Source organism: Cyprinodon tularosa, unplaced genomic scaffold (assembly GCF_016077235.1).
Source record: "Cyprinodon tularosa strain WSP-4 unplaced genomic scaffold, ASM1607723v1 ctg98, whole genome shotgun sequence".
In the NCBI taxonomy this organism is placed as follows: domain Eukaryota; kingdom Metazoa; phylum Chordata; class Actinopteri; order Cyprinodontiformes; family Cyprinodontidae; genus Cyprinodon; species Cyprinodon tularosa.
In genome coordinates this window covers 3,317,280-3,343,456 of record NW_024039762.1, presented here as the reverse complement: position 1 = coordinate 3,343,456, position 26,177 = coordinate 3,317,280, and the positions used below count along the sequence as shown (strand labels likewise).

General features: G+C 36.8%; 1 protein-coding gene across 3 annotated transcripts in view; it reads left to right on the top strand.

Moving 5' to 3' along the window:
* Positions 1-26,177, top strand: part of LOC119777104 (CUB and sushi domain-containing protein 3-like) — a 319,759-nt gene that overhangs the window by 197,915 nt on the left and 95,667 nt on the right. For all 3 annotated transcript variants that reach the window (XM_038275900.1, XM_038275898.1, XM_038275899.1), the window contains exons 40-46: positions 1,609-1,725; positions 4,220-4,429; positions 5,924-6,112; positions 7,214-7,391; positions 16,134-16,279; positions 16,788-16,868; positions 17,711-17,824. In XM_038275900.1, coding sequence (XP_038131828.1) covers positions 1,609-1,725; positions 4,220-4,429; positions 5,924-6,112; positions 7,214-7,391; positions 16,134-16,279; positions 16,788-16,868; positions 17,711-17,824 — 1,035 coding nt within the window. The remainder of the gene's footprint in view (positions 1-1,608; positions 1,726-4,219; positions 4,430-5,923; positions 6,113-7,213; positions 7,392-16,133; positions 16,280-16,787; positions 16,869-17,710; positions 17,825-26,177) is intronic.

The window sequence follows — 26,177 nt, the reverse complement described above, 5'->3', positions numbered from 1 at the left end:
TACTGTGGGTTTATATTATCAGCAAACTCTTGCTTTTTCTTTTATATATATATTTTTTTATTTGCTGTTTCTTGCTGACTCATTTATCCTTAAATCCCCCGTTAAGACTTTTCTGAACCTTATATTTTACCCACACACAAAGGCACAAACACTAAATCAGTGGGCACAAAAAAGCAAAAGCTTTCCTGTGTAAAAAATTGCATTAGCCATTTGTTCGTAAGACTGGTGTAAGGGATGCTGCTTGTGTGGTGTTGGATAGTTGTTATGAATTTTTTGCTTTCCACTTGATCTAGAAATCAATAGGATTTTGTATCATCTCGGAAGGTTGCTTGAATTCTGATCCTCCCGTTGTGAGTATGTGGTCTCACTGACATTTCCTTTGATGTCGACTGCCACCGTGATAGAGTTTAAAGATTTCTTAGGCAGCACTGTATATTCTCTTTTACCATCTCACAGTGATTCCCCCCTCTATTATACATGTACGCAAGTAATCTTACAGCCTCACAAACCTACCCCCAGTGGTGCAAGTACTCTTCCAGTGTCTAAAACCACTGACTACAGTCCCAGCATGTTTACAGCGTTCGTGTAAATGTTCAATGCCTCTGGTCGTCGGAGTTAAGCATAGACATAAATCCCAGCTTTGCTGTTGACAGCCATGTTCCGAGCTGCATATGTTCACTTGTTGGTTTAACTCCTTTGTTGTTTAATGCACATAAAAACTGACTCAAACACCCCAGGATCAGTATTCATTTTGTTGCTTGTGAGCCCACATCAAAGCATGTGTGTGCCCCTGCACAAACACTAAATTGCTTATCCTCTCCTTTGCTTTTTTTCCCTTTAATTTGAACTAAGACAAGTAGGTCAAGCAGGATGCCCCCACTACCATTTTTTATTATTATTTTTACTATATTGGTTTTTTTCAAGTGGCCTTGCCTCTCATATCCCTGAAAAACATCAGCAATATAGGGAAATTATTTAGAAGAATGCTAATAAGATTATATGCACCTTGTTGTTTGTGTAAGGCTTGGTATGTGTCACACAAGGGAGAGAGAGGGATAAGTGTCACCTTCACAGCAAGCAAAAGTGTTCTCCAGACTCCAACACTGAGTCAAAAGAGCCTGGAGAGGGAGTAGAGTAATTGCATCCACTCCTGAGCAAAGCAGCATTACAGTAGTATGTTGAATAACAACCCCTTCATGTATTACAGTTTAAAGCACCAATAAAGCAAAGTGTACCAAAGTATGTTTGCATGAACACCCTTATAGACCATCATCCACCCGGTCAAGAAGAAATGAAGCCCCATTTGGGGAAAAGCACAAATAGCACAAAACAACTATGTTCTATATAAAATGAGCTCAACTAAATGAACTACTTTTTTTTTTTTTTTTTTTTTTTTACACAACTTGTGCATAGACATCCTCTTTTGGCTTAGATGCTGAGCAGTGATTTATGTACTGGAATTTACACACACGAATATTAGGGCAATTTGCCGTTTGCCCACACTGAATATTTAGTGCCTTAGTCGTTGCTTTTTTTATTGTTTTGTTTTTCCTTTGAGCCCCTCTGTGGAAAGTGACATGTTCTTTTGCTTCGGTTGGTCTCCTTCAGCCCAGTGTGGAGGCTCCATGACAGACTTCAGCGGCGTCATCCTCAGCCCAGGCTTCCCAGGGAATTACCAGAGCAGCCTGGACTGCACCTGGAGAGTTCAACTCCCCATTGGCTTCGGTCTGTAACCCGCCCACCCCTTCTGTTTTTCTTTACTCCTTTACCCTCTGTCATTATTTTTTCTTCTTCCTTTGTGCTTGACCTTATGCTGTTTTGTTGTTTGTGCTTGTTTTCTTTGCTTTTTTCATACATTTCTCTGTTCTTTTTCCCTTATACTTGTGTAAAAAACAAGATTAGACCATAAATAAATGTTACACTTTACAAAGGCCATCATTTATAGATGCTAAAGATTAATTAAATAGTGATCAATAGCTTGTTGTTTGATAATCTATTATAAACTGTATCTAAACCATTTATAAAAGGTAATTTTATAATTTATTTAGGTATTAAGCCCACTTATGTAGGGTAATTAAAAATAATGATTAGGTTTAGTTCTTATCTCTACTGGTTAAACTAAAATGGCAGGGCAATATTTACCTTTTTTAAATGGTTTAGATGCTATAGGTGACATAAAACAGTAATAAGATATTCATTAATCACAAATAAATGGTCTCTTTAGTATTTATGAATGATGGTTATTGTAGAGTTTTACTGAAATTATTCTATCCCTCACAACTCATAATGGTTGCATTAAACTGTAAAATCAACAATCAAGGTGACTTGGCTCTTTCACACCCAAAAAACTGCAAAATTAAAACCTTTGGTAAAATTAGGTGATCCAAATTCCTCAGGAAGATGGGCATAGAGGAAAGGTTTACAGAGGGTCTACCAAAACAAACTACTATCAGTGATGAAAAATTAACTGCTAATTTAAAATTAAAAATAACCCTATGGTTGGATACATCTATTGAGATGTGAAATACAATAATCGAGAAATCTGATTCCATAATTCCCCATAGATTTTTTAAAGTGGATTAAATATCATCTATAATTCTCACCTAATTGCATGGTAGGTTTAAATTGCAGAGAAAAAGAGTCCAGGTGGTATTAGGGGTGTATTAATAAACAAGCAGGGGTGAGCTTTCAACAATTAAAAGGAAAATGCCATGTGCAGAATCAGGCTTTGTAGATATCTTAAATCTAAGTCTAAAATCCTTATAGCTGAACATCATAAAGTTTGTAATTGAAGCCTAAGTCATTAATAGAATGAAAAACAATTTAAAAATACCATAAATTCATATTTTAGGAAAGGACATGGCTGGAAATATATAAGCTCTGGCAAAGAGAAAATATGTAGATACCAAATGTTGGTTATCCTGTGCTGCATAAAAGCAGATCATTTCCATATCTTCTGTGGAAATATGTGATCTGGTGTCTAAAGTGGAAGGATGGATGAAATACTTAAATATTTCTAATAGTAAGAAAGAAATTTCTTCCATAAGATTGCATATTCAAAAAATACATAGTACTGGAATGGATGGTTACATTATATAAGAAAACACAGATTTGACTTTGTTTAGGGTACAAGAATTGTTGGGCGGATTTTAGTTAGTTAGAAAGGAAAAGTAAGAAAACTTAACAGAATGAATACATTTTACCCGGTTTGTTGTTTACTTTTTAAATTATTTTATTGTTGTTTTCTTATTTTCATTGTTTCTTTATTGTTAAAATAGCTCTTGTTTGCTGACAGAACAATTTGTTATCTTATAGGTATGAATATTCAAGAACTTTTTCTGAACAAAGTGGTTACTATTAAGTGACTGTGTATATGTTTAGACTGTAAAATTATATATTGAAGGTCAATAAAGTATGCATTTAAAAAAAGCAACAGCCAAACTTAGCTTTAACATATTTAAAAACAGAATAACTTAATATTGTCCCGAGAGTCCAAACTCATACTGTATGTCTTTGGTAAGCTTGTAGAAATACTGACTGCTGGTCCAAAACTGCAATAGGTCATTTATATCTATTTTCCAATAATATCATAATTTGATATCCTTACTACTATTACTCAGTTGTCCATTTACAGTACCTGATCGTTTGAAGTGGGGTTGGTTTAAAGCAGAATGCTTACCAATGCTGCAGGCTACATTTTCTGAATATTGTACTGGAAACAGTCAGGGTATTTTGTGGTCTACTAGCTTGATTGTAACCTGAAAGAATTGATAAATGAACACAATAAGTGAAATGTACCCCAAAGGCTCCAACACATCAACACATACTTGAGTTTGTGGGCTGTAGCTCAAAGTATGTCAAAGTATGTTAGCCATTTGGTCTTGCAGTCTCACAGAACTGCATTAAACTGCAAATAATTATTTGATGAGCAAGCCTTCATGATTGAAATTTTAACTTAGAGCAAGTAATTTTAGCCTTTACTCGTCTAGAAAATTAGAGTGATTCAAGAGGAAGTCTTATTGGTCTGACAATATAAAATGTGTATAGCAAGAGACGTGATATCTTCTCTGTGTTTGCATGCAAAGAACTTCCCATGCTGTCTCATTCTAGTAACAAAATACTCTTCTTAAATAACCTGAGCTAACATATTAGAACAATATAGCGTATTTTTATTCACAATACCTCCCTTTGAGTTTAACTTCTCCATTTTGCACTTTAGGGATCCATCTGCAGTTTCTGAACTTCTCCACAGAGCCTGTTCATGACTATTTGGAGGTGCGCAGTGGGACCCTTGAGACGGGAACATTGATAGATCGTTTCAGCGGCCCAGTGGTGCCTAATTCTCTCTTTAGCACCACACATGAGACCACACTCTTCTTCCACAGTGACTATTCCCAGAACAAGCCTGGTTTCCACATTGTCTACCAGGGTAAGAACCAAAGATTGGTTGTCCTGAAATTGGTTTTGTTGTAGCAGTAGGTACAGTATAGGAGTAAATATCATAATTTAGAACAGACAAGAAAAAAAAAAACCTTTGAGAGAGGATATAAAATAATTAATAAAGTAAATTGAATCAGTTTTAATGTAATTTTAGAGCTAAAGATAAGTTTATTGAGATTTAACATTTCACATGATATTTGAATTATTTTCCTGCTTTCAAGCTAATTTTAAATGAAATTATTAATAACACCCTACACTAAACAGTAGGTTCAACCTACAATTATTTTAAACATAATTTAATATGTTTTAAAGATAGTTATACAGTACAACATAAGTACTTGTCCTCTATAGAGTCCCCTACAGTACTTTTGACTTCCTGTATACCTTTCCCATTTTATAACATCATAAGGCAGGGCAATACACTTCTGGGGGGATTTTTTTGCCTTCCCTTGAACCCCAGTCCGCCTCAGTAGATGGCCGCTCACACTGAGCCTGGTTCTGCTGGAGGTTTTTTCCTGTTGAAACTGAGTTTTTCCTCTCCACTGTCGCTACAAGCATGTTTGGTGGGAGGGATTGCTAAGGAGTCAATGAGTCAATGCAATCAGCTTGTTTACCTTAGATAGAAATCTTTGAATCAATTTGACTGCATGATCTGGTTGAAATATCTCTGTAGGGTGCCTTGAGATGACATATGTTGTGAATTGCCGCTATATAAATAAACTGAATTGAATTTATGTGACAGTCCAACGGTATGTATGCAATTATTTGATTTTGTTTACAAATACATCTGAAAAGTGAGGTGCACCAAGAAAAATAAAAAAAAAAATCTGGTATAAGGGAATTATTATGGAATAATGAACTCCAAAAAATGCCATATTTATGAGCTATTTGTGTTTGGTAGAAAGATTTTCCAACCTAATGGATCCGTGCTGCTTCTTCAGAGTTTCTCTGAATCTATGGTCGGCTTCTCTGATTAATGTTCTTTCCTAGCCTTTCAGTTTCAGACGGCAATGATTTGGTAGTTGTTGCAGTTGCAGTTGTTTTTCCATTTTGGGATGACGGATTGAACAGCGGCCCCCTGAGTTTTAATCTTGGGACATTGTTGTTTTTATATACCGAATATACTTCATAAATAGATTCAGTTACATACATACAGGTGGACTCTATTTATAAATCAACTGGTTTCTGAATGCAATTGGCTGCACCATATTTTATAAAAGGAAATCAGTTTAAACGGGGCATAACAATGTGCATTGTACATTTCAGATTTCCTTTTTTATCTGTGAAAATATATATTTTTCCTACCACTTCAAAGTTACGCACTTGTTATTAGTAGTATAACATCATACATCATGCACTGATGTGTCTAGTGTTTATGTGATAGAAGTAATAAACTATGTGAATATTTTTTTTTATTAAATAACATGTATTTTATGTGTTAAAATATTTTCTTACTAAGATTTGATGTGAACTATTTTTCCAGCATATGAGCTGCAGAGATGTCCAGATCCCCGGCCTTTTCGTAATGGCTTAGTGATTGGTCAAGACTACAGTGTGGGGATGACCATTTCTTTTGAGTGTCTCCAGGGATACACTCTTATTGGAGAGGCCTCCCTCACATGTTTGCATGGAGTAAGCAGAAACTGGAATCATCCCATCCCTAAATGTGATGGTGAGGGCCAGCCGTGGCTTACAAACATTATTTTGTTGTTTTATCTGCACTGCATCTCCTTGTATCAGACCCTGAAAGTATTTTCTTCAAATATGTTCAGTTTAAAAAAAAACATTTATATGTTTTATATATATATATATATATATATATATATATATATATATATATATATATATATACTTTTTCTTTTGAGTAAAGAAAAAATGTAAAAACATTATATTGCTTTCACAGAAAGGGGCTTAAAAAGAACGATAGACTTAGATTTAGACTCAACTTTTTTTAACCTTTGGGATTACTCTTTCAGGGAAATTCTAGTTCCAGTAGCTTATATAAAGTACAAAGAGAAAGTAAGATTCCCTTAAGATAAAAATACACAGACAATATAAAAAGAGTATATATTGTAGAAAAAAGCATTCAAAAAGTTTCAATCCCATATATACCTTTCTATCAGGAAGAACTAAAACAAAAACATTATTTAAATGTGATTTTAAGGTATTTTTTTTATGTCCACTGGTATTCATATTCTTTATTCCTTAAAGAAAAAAAGCGACTGACTAAGCAAAAAGTATTGCTTTAGATCATATAGTAACGTGCTGAGCTATTCGCAAATCCTTTGATGACAAAAACTGAAATTGCCAGGATACCTTGTAAATTTAAAAAGACAATGCAGATTTCTCTCCACTCGGCAAGATATCTGTGATGAGATAAGGGAAGCAATACGGAACATTTTAGGTCAGCAAGTCCCCATTCTCCAGTGAATACTTCTGTTTCGCTTCCTTCATATCACACCTTGCAACTCCAAATGCCTTTTTCAGACCTTAGGGTAGTATTTTTAGCTTAGATCATGACAGAGGAGGTTTTATCTTCAAAGTTATTTGGGTTATCAAGTTGTCTGTGAGAAGAGCTTTTGCTTTGCAGTGGTATCTTACAGGTACACCTCTCTATTGTAACAAGGAAAAAAAACAAACCATGCTTTTATGTTTTTTTTTTTTATCAACAGTAAGGGACAACACAGCTATGAAAGCAATTTTTTGAAACTTGAGGAAAAGAACAGCTTTCTTTTTCATATCGATCATCTTTAACCACCTTCTCTGCCTTCAGCTCTCTGTGGTGGAAACATAACATCCATGAATGGTACAATTTACTCCCCTGGACACCCTGCTGAGTACCCACACTTCCAGGACTGCATGTGGAGTGTAAGAGTACCTCCAGGCTACGGCATCTACATAAATTTCTCTGTCATCAATACTGAACCCATCTACGACTACATCACTGTTTGGTGAGTTAGATTTGTTTTGCTTAGTTTGAAATTATTCATTGTCATGCTTTGGCACACACAAGATGTTGTTTTCCATGTGCTGGCCTTACTGCCAAGGGCAAGGAATCCTTCTCATGTACTAGCAATATTTATGAATTTTATGAACCATTCAAATAGATTTTTTTTACAATGCAGGTTAAGAATGTTACATTTCTTGAGAATGATGTTATCTTGTAGGTGAGTGAGCTCATCCTCACTGCTTAGATATTCTGTGTCCTCTGTATAAACCACTTCAAATGTCACATGATTGTTATTCTTGCAGTAAAAATTGTTTTGGCTCCCATTCTGACATTTTATATCACTCCGACCTCCGTTTGCAACCTACTGTATCTGCAAAAAAAAGATCTATGCATTGTTGTTTAAATATTGTTCTGCTTTATTGGTAGGAATTATGTCTGCAAATACCTTTGTTTTAAAATTATTCAACAATTTTTTTTTTCATTTGTGGTATTCCTCAGGAAACATACCTTCAGAACAATAAATCAGAGAAAATAACAGTTGGTCTAATAACATTCATAACATGCCTGTATGCAATAACAGCATCTGTCTGCTACATACATGACTTCTTTGAACTTTATCTGAATTTTCAAGAACTCCCAATTCTACATTCAATTCTATCTAATGTAGCAGCAACGGCGTAAGACATATATGCAACAATATAATCAGCAAAAATATAAACACTGGAAAAAACAAGAAGACTCAGGTATTGAAAAATAGAAAACACAAGAATATGCAGAAAAAGAAAAAAAGAAACGTAAAAACTAAATTTATTGGTAAAATGTGAAGCATTCATTTTAACATCTAGTTATAGTTGGCTTCAGGCTGCTGATTGGCTGCAGACAGGAACAGATGGTGAAGGGTCGTTGGATTATTATTCTGTTTTTTTTGCTGGAGAAATAGGAGATCACTATGACAAAGAAACTGAAATCATGGGAGAGCTGTGGATTATTTATTTTTAAAACTTTATTTTATTATCAATTTATGCCATTATTTTATTTTGCCTTTCCCTCAGATGAATATGGAAATAAAAACAGCCCTTATGTTTAACAATGCAAACCTGGAAATTAAATATTCCTGTTATTGCAATGCAAGCTGTAATGTGGCACAGAAAGGATTCAGCGGTCGACAAAGTGCTAAGGCCAGAGGCCACTTGGACATGCTGTGCTCACAGCTTGTGATATGACACCCAGATTAATTGAGCCAACAACTATTCAAAGATTTTGACCTGGTTTGACATTTGTAGCCTAATTTTTTTCCTACAGCTTCCCACAAGAGCAAATTATATTGTCATATGGAATGTTATTAACTTAGAGAATCTAAAGGGAATCTGAGTTCACTTGTCTCATCGAACTTACAAAACTTCTACTGTGCAGTGGATATATCGGTGGGTGTTGCATAAAAAGAAAGGAAATGTGTATCAGCACAAAAACTTCATGTTGGAGTCGCTCGGGATGTTTGTTGGTTTGTAGAAACTTCTGCTGATAACCGACAGCTGTACAGCAGTAAACAATGCTACCTCCCGTCTGTCGCTTCAGCAGCTGCCTTCCCTTCAGTGTTTCCCTCTTCCTTTACCTCCCTGTTGCCTGTCTGATGAGTAGGAAGCCTCAGGCAGTTATGGAGCTGTCCCCTTGGGTGATAAAAATAAAAAATGCATCACAGCATTCAGGTCACCATTCATGCTGTATGAAAAAAGAACTACTGGTGCTACTGGTTTTTAATGAAAGGCTGCATAAATAATTCCTTCCCTGATGCCAGCATTTCATTTCCTTGCTCGAATGCAGCCTCCAATTTTGCTGACAACTCTCAAATGAAACTGACGTAAGCTTTTTTTTTTTCCTAAGTACATAAGACATTACAGTCACACATACATGCAAGAAAAGCATTTGGTGTACGTCATTTTGCTGATCATGGCTTAAGTTGTCTGAAATTGCCAGGGATGAAATTGCTTTCACTGCTCAGCTTGAATAAATGAAAAATGATTGGTTCTCATTTGAATTACTACATCTGTTGTCAATAAAAAGTAATTTCTTCGTTGTTCTCAACCTACTGGCTTATAGGGGTTAAAGACCCTCCCACCATCATCGCTTTTCCCATTAGCGGAGGTGTCTCTGCTTCGCAATGAGCAGTTAATAAATGCTTTACTGGTCTCTCTTATTAGACCACAGCAATCCACTTACTCATTCAGCTATTCAACCAGGATCAGGGACAATCCTTTGTGTTAATAGAGGTTTTTGTTGCAGCTTAGACACAGGTAAATTTCCCCAAAGATTGAATTCGGAAAATCTTTTCAGATGAACATTAAGAAAACTATTTTGAAATGTTCCTTCTTTTGTTTTCAGTTACATTTTTCAGCTGTTTGCAAGTTCTGGAGTATTTCTTAACATTTTACCAAAACACAAACTTTTATAATACTTATTAAGTTTCTCACTGTATTATTTCTTCCTTCTAGCTCTACCTGGGTGATCTTGCGGTTTACCTACAGCATACATAATTGAGGGTTTACCTCAGGTTTCCTCTCAGTCTGACTTGTCTGATGTACCCCCTTAGGGAAGAACCCCAGAGGCATCCTAATTAGATGTCTGCATTTCCTCGAGGAACTCTTTCCACAACAAGTGCTGAAGCAGCCTACTTTAAGTTCAGCACCAAAAAATGTGGCTTCCATGAGCTCCGCCTGATGCTAATTTCCAAATTCAGTTTTTCACCCTCACACGCCTGCATCTTCAGTGCAGAGTTTTGGTACCCTCTATCACTCAACTCGTAAAATTGTTTCAGGCTTATTTTGGAGCAAGATCTTTGCAGCCTTTTGAGCGTATTCATATACATTAAACTTTTTAGTATCTAATAATGTGACAGTTTATAATCATAGAATAGTAATTTTATATTCCAGAATCTATAATTGTAAACTAAGCATCAACTGAAAACAGTCCACCTAATCAGCATTGCTGAGAAAGAACAAGTCAAGAGGCTTAAAGTTTTAGTGCAGGATTTTTGCGAATTTTTTGAAAGGCCCGCCCTCTCAAATAAAAAAAAAAAAAAATGCACATTCACAACCCTGTATCTGTTCCCAAGAGGGGACCCCTTTGAACTAGTAAATTTTTCCTTGTCACTCATACAAGCTTACTTTCTAAAAGACGATTTTCAATGTTTCCACTAAGTCAGACTCACCACCGATAAGGGAAAATGGGGACGAGCACATAGCAGCCGTTGTGAAACCAAACACTGAGAGTTCCCAACTTTAGGCTAGATCAAGTTAGAGTTGCAGATTTGAATCAGCATTTGTTGAACCTGCTTTGTGAAACAGACCCCAGGTGCAACAAACTGTCCGTACAATAACAACTAACTGCACACCTCACAATTCTGTCCTTCTGGAGCCATCAGAAGTGCCAGAGTTGTCTAAAGCCATTAGTTAACCGGTTTGTTTTTCGTCATGAGACATGAGGGGGACCTGCCAAACTTGTGATAGATGGTACTGTAGTCAGATATGACCAACATTAGACACACATTTTCCACCCTTAAACGCTGCTGTTGGATGAACTGAGATACCATTTAAGGGTGAGAAAAAAGATAGATGGAACAGAATAAGGGGCAATCCTAAGAGGGAAATAAAAGAGCTGCAGGAGTTGGTACATTTTCCTTAACAGCAGGAAAAAAACACTAAATTAGACTTGCAAATGCAAGTAACTTCCTAAAGGATCTAAAACATAAGTATGCCATTCTTTTTTCTTTTGTTTTACTGAAGTCTCTTAAAAACCATCTGTTATATTTTCCAGCATAAAGTAATAAACAGGTAAAAACGTTTAATGTCAAATGGGATAAAAACATAAAGAGTGTTGCAGATGAAAGATGAGTGCTGTTGGAATATTGTGGAGGAATCTTTGCTCATGGCTCTACATCTGTGGTCTTATATCACACTTTGTGGTGGGTTCTAGGATGGCAGTGTTTAGTGTTTTGTGATCGAAGATAACCTGCAATGATGCTGCTACAACTTGTCCACTGATCAGCCAATAGGAAAGAAGTGGCTTCTGGGTATGCACCACATGAAGATCTAACAGGGATGATATATTCAAGGTGGGCTATTTCCAGGATTTTTATGATCCACAGAAGAGAAGCATGAGCAAAAACCATCAACCAGGATGTCAGATATTAGCTGAGAAATCATAGCAGTAACTGTGTAAACTGCTAAGTGATTAGCCTAAAGGATGTCAAGTTACCACATTTGCTGTGCCACACTTTAACATGAAAGAAACCTGATTATTACTGTGTGACGTGTATCTACATCACACACAGTCCATTCATAAAATGACCCAATTCATCTACTATGAGAATCTGAATCACAAAACCTTTAGAACTACATATAGAGAGTTTTGACAAGAGGTGCAGGAGAGACTCTGCAGATTCCAAATGGTGTTCCCCATAAAAATTTACAAGCATTATATTTTTGGATTATTGAATCAATTCCTGGCATGGAGAGCCTGTCTTGCTCAAATCAGAGCAAACAGGAAACGACATGGAGCATCCGCCACAGGAGCAATGTCCATTTTTAGATTGCAGGCCAGTCAAAAACCCAAGAGCTTATACCTGTTCTCTGATGGTAGCCAATATCAAGACTAATAAATAATTTAACGTCACAACGTCAAATTTGTTGTTAGCAGATCGGACAAACAAAAAAATGGTTAAAAAAAAAAGCATACACACTCTTCTTTATCAGTGTGTATGCTTCGCATCCATTTGTGCTGCTAGAGATGTCTGAGAGAAGTAGAATTTTAACGCTGTCGTGGCTGAGGAAGACACCGACCTGGGATGCTGGTTTACTGATTGAAATGCAAGGAGTAATATCTCATCTCTTATGGTGATATTACAAATTTATCTGCCTGCTGGATTACAGTTGCCTTTATATGAACAAAAGTAGCTGTTCAGCCACATCTTCAATCCCTAATCCTACCTAAAAAACCTGCAATCAAATAAGCTCAATACTAATTTGTCCAATAATCAATTAAAGACTTCTGCAGGATGAATATGGTCAAAGAAACGTTGACATCCGTCTTTTTATCAATGCATGTTTTTGTTTTCTATTGTATTTTTTTAAGTTGAGCAAAATGTACTTTAATGTGCAGCACATTAAATTGTATAAAGATTTGAGACAAGAGGTTAGAAAATATATACACCTGTCCAAATTATTTATCAGTCTTTATTTTGGCTACCATCAGAGAAGGGGAATAAAGTGTCACCCGTTTGAGTCTGGCCCACTATCAGTGACTCCCTAATCACACTGTTTACCGGGTCTAATTGGGTTCCATTTCAGGGTAAATTGTTTTTATTTTAACTCCCATTGTGGCTTTTGTTGACCCCTCGTGGCCACTGAAGGTTTAAGTATTTACAACAGTCATTTCTTCTTCAACACTGTGATTGGCTGTTTGTGACTTTACATTTGTTTTTTTTGTAAAGTTCATAGTTATGCGAGGGTCTTTTTAGATAACTCTATTGTATGAGATTAATAGAAACAAAAGCTTTTAATGTTCATTTGCTGTCAACAATTTAATCTGATTTTTCTTTAACAGCTATAATTAAAATATTTTTTTTCCAGTTTTCTTTCAGTTCATTTATAAAACTAGAGGCAGAACTGAAGTACTGTGTGTTTTGGAGAAACAAGAGTTGCTATAAAATCAAATTGTCCATGAAAAATAACCAGTTGGATTTTATATCGGCTGTGCCTGAATGTTCGCCCCAACCCTTAAATTACTAAAGAGGGGGTACTATATAGTGGACTTTATAATGCACCCTGTTTGGACAGAGGCTTTAAATAGCTGGATATGTCCTAACATATTTACCATTACTTAATGATGGCATTTTTAAAATGCTGCCAACTGTTCGACCTCTTACCAACAACAATAGTTGTGGTATTCTTCAATAGTCTTGCTACATTCCTGCTTAGCCTTCAGAGCTAATTGGAAAGACAGTTCCTGGACCATTTCAGTTATCATAGAACCAAAACAGCTAAAAACACAGCATGACAAAGAAACAAACCAGCCTGTGATTGCTAAAAGCCAAAAAACTTCCTGTAGATATTAGAAGATTAGTCCTCATGTCTCCGTAGAACATTTTCAGTTTTCTTTCTTTTTTAAAGCATATATGTGTTTACTCCAACTGTATGTATTTTTTAACATTTCACTAACCATTTTTACTGAAAATAGTTGACTGAGTTTTCCTCATAAAGTATCTTTCCTCTAAAGCCAACAACGGAGCTACCCCTTAGACAGAGACCAAGGAAGAGCAAAAATAACAAAACTGGGAAATAAAAAAATTGTGATGAGAAGCTATGACTCAGGGAAGAGAACTCTATTTTTTTCTTTGTCGCCTGACTGCTTTATCCTCATTACTGACCAGTTTGATATCCTCACGAATAAGGGAAGAAGGGAGCGGGAGATCGACAGGCGGATTGGTGCAGCGTCTGCCGTAAAGCGAGCGCTGTACCGGTCCGTCGTGGTGAAGAGAGAGCTGAGTCAAAAAGCGAAGCTCCCGATTTACCGGTCGATCTACGTTCCTACCCTCATCTATGGTCATGAACTCTGGGTCATGACCGAAAGAATGAGATCGCGGATACAAGCGGCCGAAATGGGTTTCCTCCGTAGGGTGGCTGGGCTCTCCCTTAGAGATAGGGTGAGAAGGTCGGTCATCCGGGAAGGACTCGGAGTAGAGCCGCTGCTCCTCCACGTCGAGAGGAGCCAGTTGAGGTGGCTTGGGCATCTGTTTAGGATGCCTCCTGGACGCCTCCCTGGTGAGGTGTTCCGGGCACGTCCCACCGGGGGGAGGCCCCGGGGAAGACCCAGGACACGCTGGAGAGACTATGTTTCTCGGCTGGCCTGGGAACGCCTTGGGGTTCATCCTGAAGAGCTGGAAGAAGTGGCTGGGGAGAGGGAAGTCTGGGCCTCCCTTCTTAAGCTGCTGCCCCCGCGACCCGACCCAGGATAAGTGGAGGAAGATGGATGGATGGATGGATGGATGGATGGATGGATGGATGGATGGATGGATGGATGGATGGATGGATGGATGGATGGATGGATGGATGGATTGATATTCTTTGTGTCTATTGACTGAATGATTTTGTATCACAGAGCACCACGGTCAAAGTTCACCATTATGCACAAGCCTCGAGTTGGTTGCATATTTTTTGTTCTGCACAATCCGAAACTGTTGTTTCTCGTTGTACAAATAAATAACTTAAAAAGTATGCTACAATTCAGAAGTTTATATCTGATTCCACTGCACTTAATGATTCTGGACTAAATGTAATCCACATTTGTATTGGATTATCTCCTACCAACTAATGGCACAAATTAAAGTAGCTGATGTAAAACTTTTATTTATTTTTATAGCATCTTTTTAGGCTGAAACCAGTTTGAATATGTCATCATTTGGACGACCAAGTCCAAGACTAAATCCTCCTTATACAGTATATGGGAGATTATAAAAAGTCATGCTTTTTTTTTTAAGATGTAAAAATTAGAAAAATCAGATTTTGAATTTAAAAAAAAAAGGGGTTAAATTACCTGGTCAAGCACATTGAACCATGTTAAATATTTTGCTCTTGTGTTTTATTTTATGTTTACCTCTCAATGACCAAGGACAATAACCTCAATGAACGACTCCTTGGCTACTGAGCCGGCCTTCAGGAATGGCACCGTTGCTTGAAAAGTGTCAAGCTTGACGTTTGTTTATTCAACTGATCACAAAACTGCTTTATCTGCAAGTATCCTGTCAGTGATGATAAACACTTTTCCTACATCAAAGCTTATGATATTGGCTCTGGTAAAGGCAAACTTGATAATTTTTTAAAAGAGCTTCCTTTCAGTTATGATTACAGAACACTAGAAAGAATTCCGTCTTGTTCACCACGAATACTAACTTGTAAGATGCAGGGCCTTTTTTTTTTTTTATTGTCCTCATCTCATTCCCCCATGAGGATCGGAACAATATAAGTCTCACCTTGCATACATCATCAGCCAAAGTTGAGCTTGCCCACCGTAGGGTTCTCTCATTATCCCAAAGTTTAGCCATCCATCCTTAATGATGATGGAGGATAAAGGCCTTCACAGTCTGTGGTCGTAACAAAATGTGTTTTCATACTCCTACTGCTCTACTTCCAAAGGTGTTTTAAGATGAGCATGATCTGTTAAATTTTAGTTACTCTGGGTTTGTTGAGCTGAAAAAAATTTTGATGTTTGTACTTTGCCAGAAATCTTTCAAGTGCTCTGCGTGTCTCTCAATTTAAGTCCATCATAATTAATTGGTATTTTTTGACTGGTTAAATCCCTTTTTGTTATTGCCATATGTAATTGTTTTCCATTAAAATAGCAAATATGTTTTAAATCTAAGTGGATTTTTTGACTGCATGTTGTCATTGATTTTTTTTCTGTCTATCTTCCCTTTTACAACTGCACTCTTCATCAATATGTATAATGGCTAAAGGGTAGGGGGATCTTATTGCTTTACCTCCCTGTCAGCAAACAAATGGTAAACTTCTACTTTGACTGTGTTTGTAAAACGTCTCACAAACACTCAGAATTTATTGCTTATTCTACAGGATTCTTCAAGAGTGTTTGGGGATAAAAAGATCTATTCTTTGATCCCAGCTGCTATTTTTACAGAAATATTTTCCATTCTTGCCATCCATTATCTCTTCTCATTTCTCTATCTCCATATCAGGGATGGACCCGACCAAAACTCACCTCAAATTGGCCAGTTCAGTGGTACCTCTGTGCTGGAAGGTGTGTCCACCACAGCCAATCAGGTCCTCATCAAGTTTCACAGCGACTTCAGCACCAGTGGCTTCTTCGAGCTTCATTATTATGGTAACCTTCCCTTTGAAACTAAGATTGCACTCCTGTATGAGCTTTTCATTTTATTGCTAAAATGTCTAATGTAGAAGTAAGCATACAAAAAAAGCAGAAAAAGAACGTGCTTCTTTTTTTTATATGTATTTGAAATTTTAATTTCCCTTTTTCTTTTTGCCATGTCACTCTTTTTATTGTATTGCTTCAAGTTATGTACAATAATAAATGATGGATGGCTCCTTATGCGTGTTTCTGTCCGTAATATAAAAGTGTCTTTTGAAGGGAAGTGGATTAATAATAAAATTCTCCCCTTTAGAGCTAAATTAGTTATAGTTTTTTTGATGATTACGCAGAGAGATAGGCAGCAATTGATAATCTAATCAGCTTTCAGCATAATGAGAGAGAAAAATGTGTGCAGCTGAATAGAAAATGTGCTTATGCTGTCTCTGTGCATTAGTCTCTCTCCTTGTTTGTGTTTTCTAGTGCCCATGTACCCTCTTGTGACTGTTTGTTCTCTCTCCTACAGCTTACCAACTGAGAACTTGTCAGCCACCCCCTCCTGTTGCCAATGCCACTATCCTAACCGATGATGACGAGTTTGAAATAGGTTTGTCTCATTTTATTTTGGTCGTTTAAAAGCCTGGGACAATGCATAATAGAATCAGCTTTTATTTCACAAAGGTGCGTCTGCATGGACAGCCAGGGGAAGATGAAACAGTAGCAGGCATGGACATAACAAACAGTTTTTGTCAAGAATTAATTTGTTCAATTTCCTGTTGGTGGGTTTGACAGTTTTGCATTTTATATCTTTCTTTTGTTGCCTTCCTTAATAATGTTGATGATCTGAAACTGTTTTTTTTTTCTTTTTTATAGTTTATGTATCACCCCAGACCTGTTTATCTGCAATAATGAACAAAGGCAGATGTTTATTGTAGTCTTTGCCATCTTGCTCTATCGCCAGTGTCTATGCATCCTTCTCTCTGTTCATCCTTTTAAGTGTTCTCATCTATTCATGCTTTATGCATTAAAATATTAGTTTGAAGGCAGGGCTAATTAGATGTACTTATAAGCTGTTTGTGTTTTCAGTGTTCAGAAGTAATTAGTAAAGTGAAGTGGAAGTCATGTGGCCAGTGGCTGCCTCACTTTCAGCCTTTGAATTTGTGTGTAGTTTTATTTTTTTGGGTGTGCTGGTGTGCGAGTTTATGGCTGTGTAATTTAATGAATTGCCTTAAGTTCTAAGGGATGTCAATCTTCATTAAGAAATGTGCAGCTGATTACTTTTTCAAGTGGTGTTGCTAAGGAGTGTTACCAACATGGCTGGATGTGTGATTGTGTTGGTCATATGTTGGTGGCTGCACAAGTCAATGAATTGATGGATCTGTTTCTCATGTCCACTTTTCACCTCTTGTGTTTTTGTTTGCATGATCGCTGTTATAAACGACCCTATAGGAGACATTATTCGGTACTCGTGCCAGCCAGGCTTCACCTTGGTGGGAAGTGAGATCCTGACTTGCCGTCTTGGAGAGAGGCTACAGATGGATGGGCTGCCACCAGTGTGCCAAGGTTTGTTTTGCACAAAATACGCTTCTTGGTCTATGGATATGTTTTCGTAAAGATGTGGACTGTTTTTAACATTTTGAACCTTTTAACCGTTTTTTTCTTGCGTATGTGTAATCATAATGTTATGAGTGAACTTGACACCACTTTTCCAAGGTTGGTTGCAGTCAGCAGCACTCACTGTTGATGCATCATTTAACAGACAGACAGCCAGAAGGCCGCCTTCCAGCTGTATCCCAGCGGCAAATCGGCTCTTCATAGGATCAGGATATGCAGTTTTTTTTGGAACAAAGCTCCCCCACTCTGTGTAAGAATCCACATCTGACTGCTGAGGATCAGATTGAGACCAATTAAATATCAACAGCTTTTAATAAAAACTTGGGAGTTTGATTTACTGCACTGAACTTGTCATCCCAGCATGGTAGGAACACAGATCTCAGGTTCATTAAAGAGCTAAAGGATAGAGCATCAACCATTTGAAACATATTTGATCATCTCTATATGTGATACCTGGTCTGACGTTTTTGGTTTTCTTCCTGTCTTTTTGCCTCTGAAAATATTCCATTGGGAATTAGGTGGGTTTATGTTTTTACATGACTTGGCTCTCAAGTAAAGCCATACAACACTAAATTGTAAATTATTTTATTTACCGCACTCATAAAATCTTGCACAAAACCAGGAAAGAGCCTGTTTAAGATAACAAAAACTGATAGCTTAAAAAAAAAAAAGGTAAAAAATATATACAATTATCACATCAGTTTGTAGTTTATTGGCTTACATGCAGAGTCACACGGAGAACCAGTGACTTTATCTTTTAGTTGCAAAAGCAACAACAATCTGAAAGCTGAGAACTGTCGAAGTCAGATGAACATTTCTGGTTGGTCTGAGGGGAGAAAGCAGACTGATCAGGAAGGAGTTGGTTGATGATAACTGATGACTGATTGATTTGCTTACTTGAGAGATGAAGGGGCAGTAGCATGGATCTGTAGGGGTTTGATTCAGCAGGCTTTGCAGGCTGTGCCCCAGAGGTCCAGGAGAATGTGAGAGAGATCCGAGAGTGTTGATATTGCAAGAAACGTCATGCTGGAGACGTTTCTTGCAAGGTGTGTGTGGTTAGGCAGGTGTGGGAAGTCAGAGAACTGCTGCACACAGGAAAGACTGTTTATATGAAGATTGGAGACAAACTGAGGTTCAAAGATATTCCTGGTTTAGGTCTTTGGCTGGAGTATCATCCTGTGTAATCATCCACCAAATAGAGATGATCCTTCACCTCCTTAAAAACACGCTAGTCATCTTGATTGAGAAGTGTTCTCAGGTGTGCAGCAACACTGGATGACCGAGCCACCAGCAAAGATCCTCTCTGTGACAGGAAGCTCACTCACAACAGAAAAACAGCAAAACCACAAGTTAACAATAACTTCAATGCCATGCTAAATCATTGATATGCATTTTATGTTTACATCGTAATTACAAATTTTGCATTGTTAGGATATTATGGGTTAGACCATGCAAGATAGTCAGTAAACATGGAGGGGTAACAATATGATCCAGTGCACTTGTTTTCAGACTGTCCTTAATCAGAGTTATTGTAAGTTATTGTTAATTAATTAATTTTGTAGATTGCTATTGTAATAGTAAGTTCTATATATAGAGTCTAAAAATAACCTGTTAAACAAAATTACAATTTTAAATGTACCTGTATTTAGCAATCCAAAGCAAGGCTTAAATACATATTGTATTATAATTTTCCATGGTATATTTAGGAGTCAAGACATTGTAATAGAAAGTTTGGTAAATACATTCTCTTTTGATATGAAGAAGTGCTTATATCATCATTGTAAGTAAAAAAGCTGATTGAGCAGATTAGATAAAACATTTTTAGATAATAAAACAATGTTTAAATTTTTTTTATCAGATTTTCTTTTAGATGTTGACTAATATAACATATAAAACAGCTAAATCAAACTTTTGTATTTTAGAATTTGTGCCTATAACTTCTACATTTTGATTATTCAAGAAAAAAAAGGGATTTTTGCTATACATATTCAGGGATAACTGATATTTGATCATTTATTTCAATTTGACATTCAAAGACATTTTTTACCTCCATAATATGTTTTATAATACTGGCATTTTAAAATCCAATTTTGAAATATTAAATGGTTAATGTCATGTAACCATTTAGTCTTACCCTTTTGCTGATTTGAAAAGCATTTATTGATATTATTGTAATGAAACTTACCACATTATTTTTAGCTATACTCAGACTGTTGCAAAACCTAAAATATACAGTGTTAAAATGAAAATATGGAAACAATTAGAAGTTGTTTCAATTTTTTTTTTTCATTTTCATTCTTTATTAACAGAAACTGAGGTTCCAGAGTTATAATAATTTCATGACATCCAATTAAGTTTTTCAATCACCTCCTATGTGGTTGATATAAAAAAAAAATACACTGAGAACCTCAAAAACTGCCTTGTAAAGCAAGACAAACGGGAATGTGATTCAAAATTGTAATTTAAATGTTAAAATATTCAAAGAAAATTTTAGAAACCATGTAAAAAAATTTGTTCAAATCCTAATTGAATTAATACAATTAGAGGAACCATCAGAATGAAGTATGTAGGAAAATCAAATGTTTATTGGATATAATAGGGGGATTTTTTTGGTAGAAATAAAGCTCTGCATCACCTCTCATGAGCGGGAAGAAATGAAATCCTGAAATAAAACTTTATGTTTTTACAAATGGCTGATGCTCTTGTTCAGCTGCATATAGTTTATTAAGTTTTAGGGGCAGAGACAGCTGAGCACACAGATGATGTTGAGAGAGCAATGAGTTTTTGAATGCACCACTGGGCGGAGTGTGAGAGCAGGCACGGAGCTAGGAAAACGCACAGACGGATTTGTGCAGGAGCACAGCTGCTGGAGAAGAGTTTGTCAGATTTTAATAAGCACCAGACACATATTAAAGAAGCATGTGTGAGATTTACAAGGTAAACACTTGTTTTACTGATCTCTAGATTGGTAACTGTGTGCAAAAGTTTTTGGAACAAAAAAGGAGGCAGCAGGTCTTCCTTGAACTGCATATCACCCCTAAATCTTAGGGGTGGTATGCAGTACCGGACTTCCCCGGCTTACCTTCATCCCTGGGTAAAACTAATATCTGCATTTTAGCCAAAAGAACTGCAATCACATGAGAATAAAAGTCAACAGAATTTTACCTGCTTGTTTCTCAAAATGCCAAAATCTGCCTGATGAAGTAGTGGTACTTATGACAATAACCCATGTTTAGATTTAAGTGATAAAATTAACCTGCCAAATATAAACAGGTAATTGATGTTGAGACTTTCTTCCTAATACTTTGTTCTCTCATTGAATGTGTTCAAATAACCCATATGTGGTAAAAACACATGTATCGTTTTAAGAAAAAATGTTTTACAGGACTCCTTTTTTTAAGACTTCTGGCCAAAACTAAGCACTCCAACTGCTAAGGTAGTGCAGTGCACGTTAAAATGGGTAGTGTCAGTAATAGACTTGTCTGTTTATATGTCAGATAACTACTCTTCTTTTTCGAGTGTTTCTTAAAAACTGGCCTAGAGGATCACATTGGCATAGTTAGCACAATTTTAGGGTCGGTAATTTGTTGCCTGACATTTTCATGGATCACCTCATTTTTACTCTTAAGAATTCATTACATTTCTTGCATTGAATGTGTTATGCCCTTGTGCACCTCTAGCATGAAACTAATTGCTCTCCTTGGGACATGTAAAGTTGAACTTAATTTGAGTTGACCTGCTATTCACAGGCCTAAGACTGCGACTACTGCAAGCTTGTTACAAGGGCTATTTCCCATCGCTGGCTTGTCAAGTGACTATGATGAGAGAACTCTCTTATGCTCTTCAATTCCTTTTTTATTTATTAGTTGCCATTTCATGTCTTAAAGACAACTCTAGAATGACCTTGCTTGGCTGTGCAAGCTTTCCCAAATATCCCTCCTTTTAAAGATATATTTCCCCAGGCTCTGTCGGCATGAAAAGGTATTAAAAATAGTTCTACACCAGCTTCAACAATAAAGAGAATCATGACTGAGTTGACATGCAATCCCTTGTTAAAGTAGTCATACTATTCATCCCTTTCACCACAATAAAGCACATAGTTCAGTGTATTTTATCCGTATTTTATGTCAAAGATCAGCTCAAAGTAGTACATAACTGTTAGATGGAAGACGACTAATGCAATATATGATTCTGAAAATCTGTTTAGGAATAAAAGCTAGGCTACATCTCTTCAGGCCACAAGAGGTTTGGTCACATTGGTTAGTGAGTATCGGTTAAGTCTTGCTACAAATGTTAAATAAATTTTACTCAGAACATAAAAATGTAGGCTTAGAGTTAGTCTTAGAAAACTTTTATTGTCATTTTGTATACAAAACGATATTTAGTTTTGTACACCTTTTAGACAGTAAATGAGCAGCAGCATAGCAGTGGAATAAATGTTTCCATTTCATCAAGTTCAGCAGTGATCAAATATGTGGGAGAAAAACACAGGGTGCAAAATCGCATTTATATGGAATTTCAGAATATATTAAATGTATTAAAATGTATTGATTCAAACCTTATTATTATACCATTCAACATATATGTATAGTGCTGTCATACTGTCATACATTGCCTAATGTGAAACCCTGTGCCATAGAGGGCTAGGATGGCTCTTCTGTGTTGAGGCATGCTTCTGTGAAGAGGCTTTGTTATATGCATTCCCCACTAAATGGACAGTATTTCATAGTTATATGTAAGATTAATTTATACTATATGATTAAGATATATGCATATGTTTAAAGCACAGAAAAAGGGATCATATTTTTCAGGTGCTGCCCATAAGCGTCGTTAGACCTATTTAAGGGTGGCTTCAGCCACCCTTTCTTTGGCATTAGCCACCCTATAATTATTTTGCGATTTTAAAAAATATATTTTTTTTTTCTGTATTTATTTTTTCCTCATATTTTCCCAAAACAAATGCAGTAAAGCACCGAATAAAAGCCATAAAGAAGACAAGTTAATCTGAACAATCATAGGCGTAACTTCCTTAAGGACTGGTGTGGACATGTCCCCACCAATATTTTGTACACGTATTTTGCTTTCGGTGCTGTGTATATCTGATTAAAACCCCATTCATGCCGCTCCTCAGAAAGAAAATAAAAAAAGTTCTCCCCGCTGCTCACCGTCCACAAACCCCGACAAAAAAAACTCAGAAAAAAGAATCTGTTGCCTCTCGCTTTCTCCCCATCACCCCCCTCCAACCTCTCCCCATAACATTTGAATTGAAGATATCCGCGGGTGACGGGTCGGGTTCGGTAGTCATCCTAACGGGTTCGGGCGGGTGCGGGTTGGTAAAACTCGACCCATGCAGGTCTCTAAGCTACACTACATTCAGTATCGTTGCCATAGAAACAGACAACAGCGCCAATATATCAGAATTATACTAAAACACACGCAAATAATTTCCCACATAAAAAACAGGACTTTCAGTCCATGACAGTTTTCAGTTTTTAGAGGGTTGTTTATTTTGCGTTTATTAAGTGATGGCTGTGGTATATTAGCTTTCACTGCTATAAGCTTTCGCAGCAGTGATTGATTAATTTAAACAGCTGCTCTACTGATGGTCTATCGGAGTTGGTGTTTAGGTCGAACATAAAGAACACCTTTTATTTGAAGCTTCTTGTAGCTACTGTTTTAATCCCGGCTTTACTTAAAACTTTTTCCTGACTTTGATAGTGTTGCCATTCAGTAGCAAGCACTGCGCCCCTTTTTCTTTTATATGTACACGTACATTTAAGATTTAGCGTGTTAAGTTGACAACTCATGAGCAAGCTGCTTTTTGCAATCTAGCAGGAAGGTAAGGATAGGATCTTGCAGGTGTGACGTCACTCTGCAGGCGGTCTAAAGATAAAAGATTTAAACAATTTTGGCATTGGAATTTCAGATTTAAGGGAGTTAGAAAGTTCACTTAGTAAAAGTGCAAATAATAAATCTGATTACCGATTACTTTTAAGCTGGTTGAACATACTGCGACAGACTGGTGACCTGTCCAGGGTGATCCCACCTCTCACCCAGAACGTGGCTAGAGATATGCACCAGCACCTCCTGATCCCACTGAGGGATAAGGTTAAAGAAAATGGATGGTTGAACATAGTCCGCTCTCCCAGATTCTATCAAATCAGTATTGATACCCTCAGGGGCGGATTTAGGAAATTTGGGGCCCTAGGCAAAGACAGGCAGGGGGCCCCCTGAGAAGTAAACCCATAAAACAGACCCATTGTACAGATAGAGAAATGTTAATAGAATAGACATCCATTATTTGTTCTAGGTTTTGTCCCTCTCTCCTTGTCCCTTTTTCCTCTCTATTTATCAGCGTTCTGATGGCATTTTAGCCAAAGGATTTTTATCAAAAACATAATTAATGTGCACAAATAAGGATTAGTTGTATTAACCATACATGGAAACAGAGTTTTATGGGGCCCCCAGAACTTGGGGCCCTGGGCAACTGCCTAGTATTGCCTAATGGTAAATCCCCCCCTGGATACCCTGCTGGTGGATGTTCTAGACAGAAAGACGGAGTTGCTTAATCATATTCTGCTTAAGGTCCCATAAGATCTTGTCCGAGTCCTGGTTTAAAAGTAAATTAATTTTAAAAAGTGACCCAAAATTGACTGTCAATAAATGTTCTACAAAATTGATATATTTATTTGATTTCTTTGATTTGTACTGTCTGTTTAGATTTATGTGATATTTTTTGCACAAAATATATAAGTGAATATTGTAACAGTTATGTTTTCAACTGTAAGCATTAAATTGATAAATGTTATTCGCATTTTTTTGGCTTTATCCTTTCCAACAAAAAAAAAAAAAGGCGTCGCGCAGGTAGCTCCCTTTCCTTATGAGCCGTCCCCACCAACTTTCAACACAAAGTTACACCCTTGTCTTAGACAACGCCTTAGCAGGTGCACTGAAAAAATTCGGCGCGCGCTACGCGCGCGCATTATCTTCTAGGGGCTGAGCCACCCTTGTCTCTTCAACCTAGAGACGCCCCTGGTGCTGCCTAAACAAACACACCCTCATGGATACCTTGCGATTTGGGTCTCAGGGTGTTTCCTGTCCCTATTACAGTACTTTATAGGCCTATCTCATGAAGTAGTGATATTGAGGGGGTTTGAAACATTTTAAGCCTCTCATGATTCATTTTTTAATCCCTGCACTAAAAGTTGAAGTCTAAGCGTTTAAGCCCCAGCAGCGCTCATTGGATCCACTGGTGTGTTGCCTGGCAACATTAGTTTATTAAACTCGTAATAGAGAGCATAAATATTATGAACACTGCTTACCTAAATGGTGCTGTTCACAGGTTTGCAGAAAGCAACCTTTGTCATGTTTATCTTCATGAAGCAAATGCAGCTTTGCTGTGGTCTGTGTGGTGCATGAGTTCACAAACACACCAGTTTTAAGCAAGGACTGTTCAAAACCTTAAAGGTTATTCAGAATCCTTTGAGTCCAATGTTTTATAATTATTACATCTATGCCAATGATTTGCAAACTGTGATTTCCTGTCTCTGAGTTCTGTAATGTGATATGGATTTTTTATTTAAATCGACTATGTTTTGCTTCTTTTTTTTATTATCATAGATTGCATCCAAAAGCCAATAATAAGGGAATCTTAGAGTCTGTTTAAACATATTAGCTTAAAACCATTACTAATGATTATGTGACATTTATAAAGTATAAGAAAACAGTAATAGACATTTTGAATTATAATTTCAGGGTTTTTTTTTGGTCAGTTATGTATTTCTCCAAACAGCCAGAGCCTCACAGAAAGAAGAAGAGAAATTTCCTTTAATATAAAACACACCCTGTGTTGCATCATTATCTAAAAAATGTATGCAGCTTTTGCTAAGATTCTGTTAGAACCGACATTAGAAAAATAGTTCAAACAGTATGTGGGTAGCAATCCCAGCCAGACTACCAGTTTCTGGTTTTCTACTGTGAATGTTATTAATTCTAGCTCACTTTCAAAGGATGACAAAATATTATGGCTGTAATTCTTGTTCTTTATAATAATCTATTATCCAATTGTCAAATCTTACTTAGCAAATATATTTAGAATCAATGGATGAAAAGTGAAATTGGTAACACCGACCCAGAAACTGTCCTCATTATATAGTCTGATGCCTCAGGAGGCTTGGCCACACAGGTGCCCTCTGGAATCTCTAGATCTAGTTGCTCAAACTAGTATGGCTCAGGGCCACTGGCCTCCTCCATAGAACACCCCTCTTTCCCTCTTTTAAATCTGTCTCTAAAGAAGACGTGA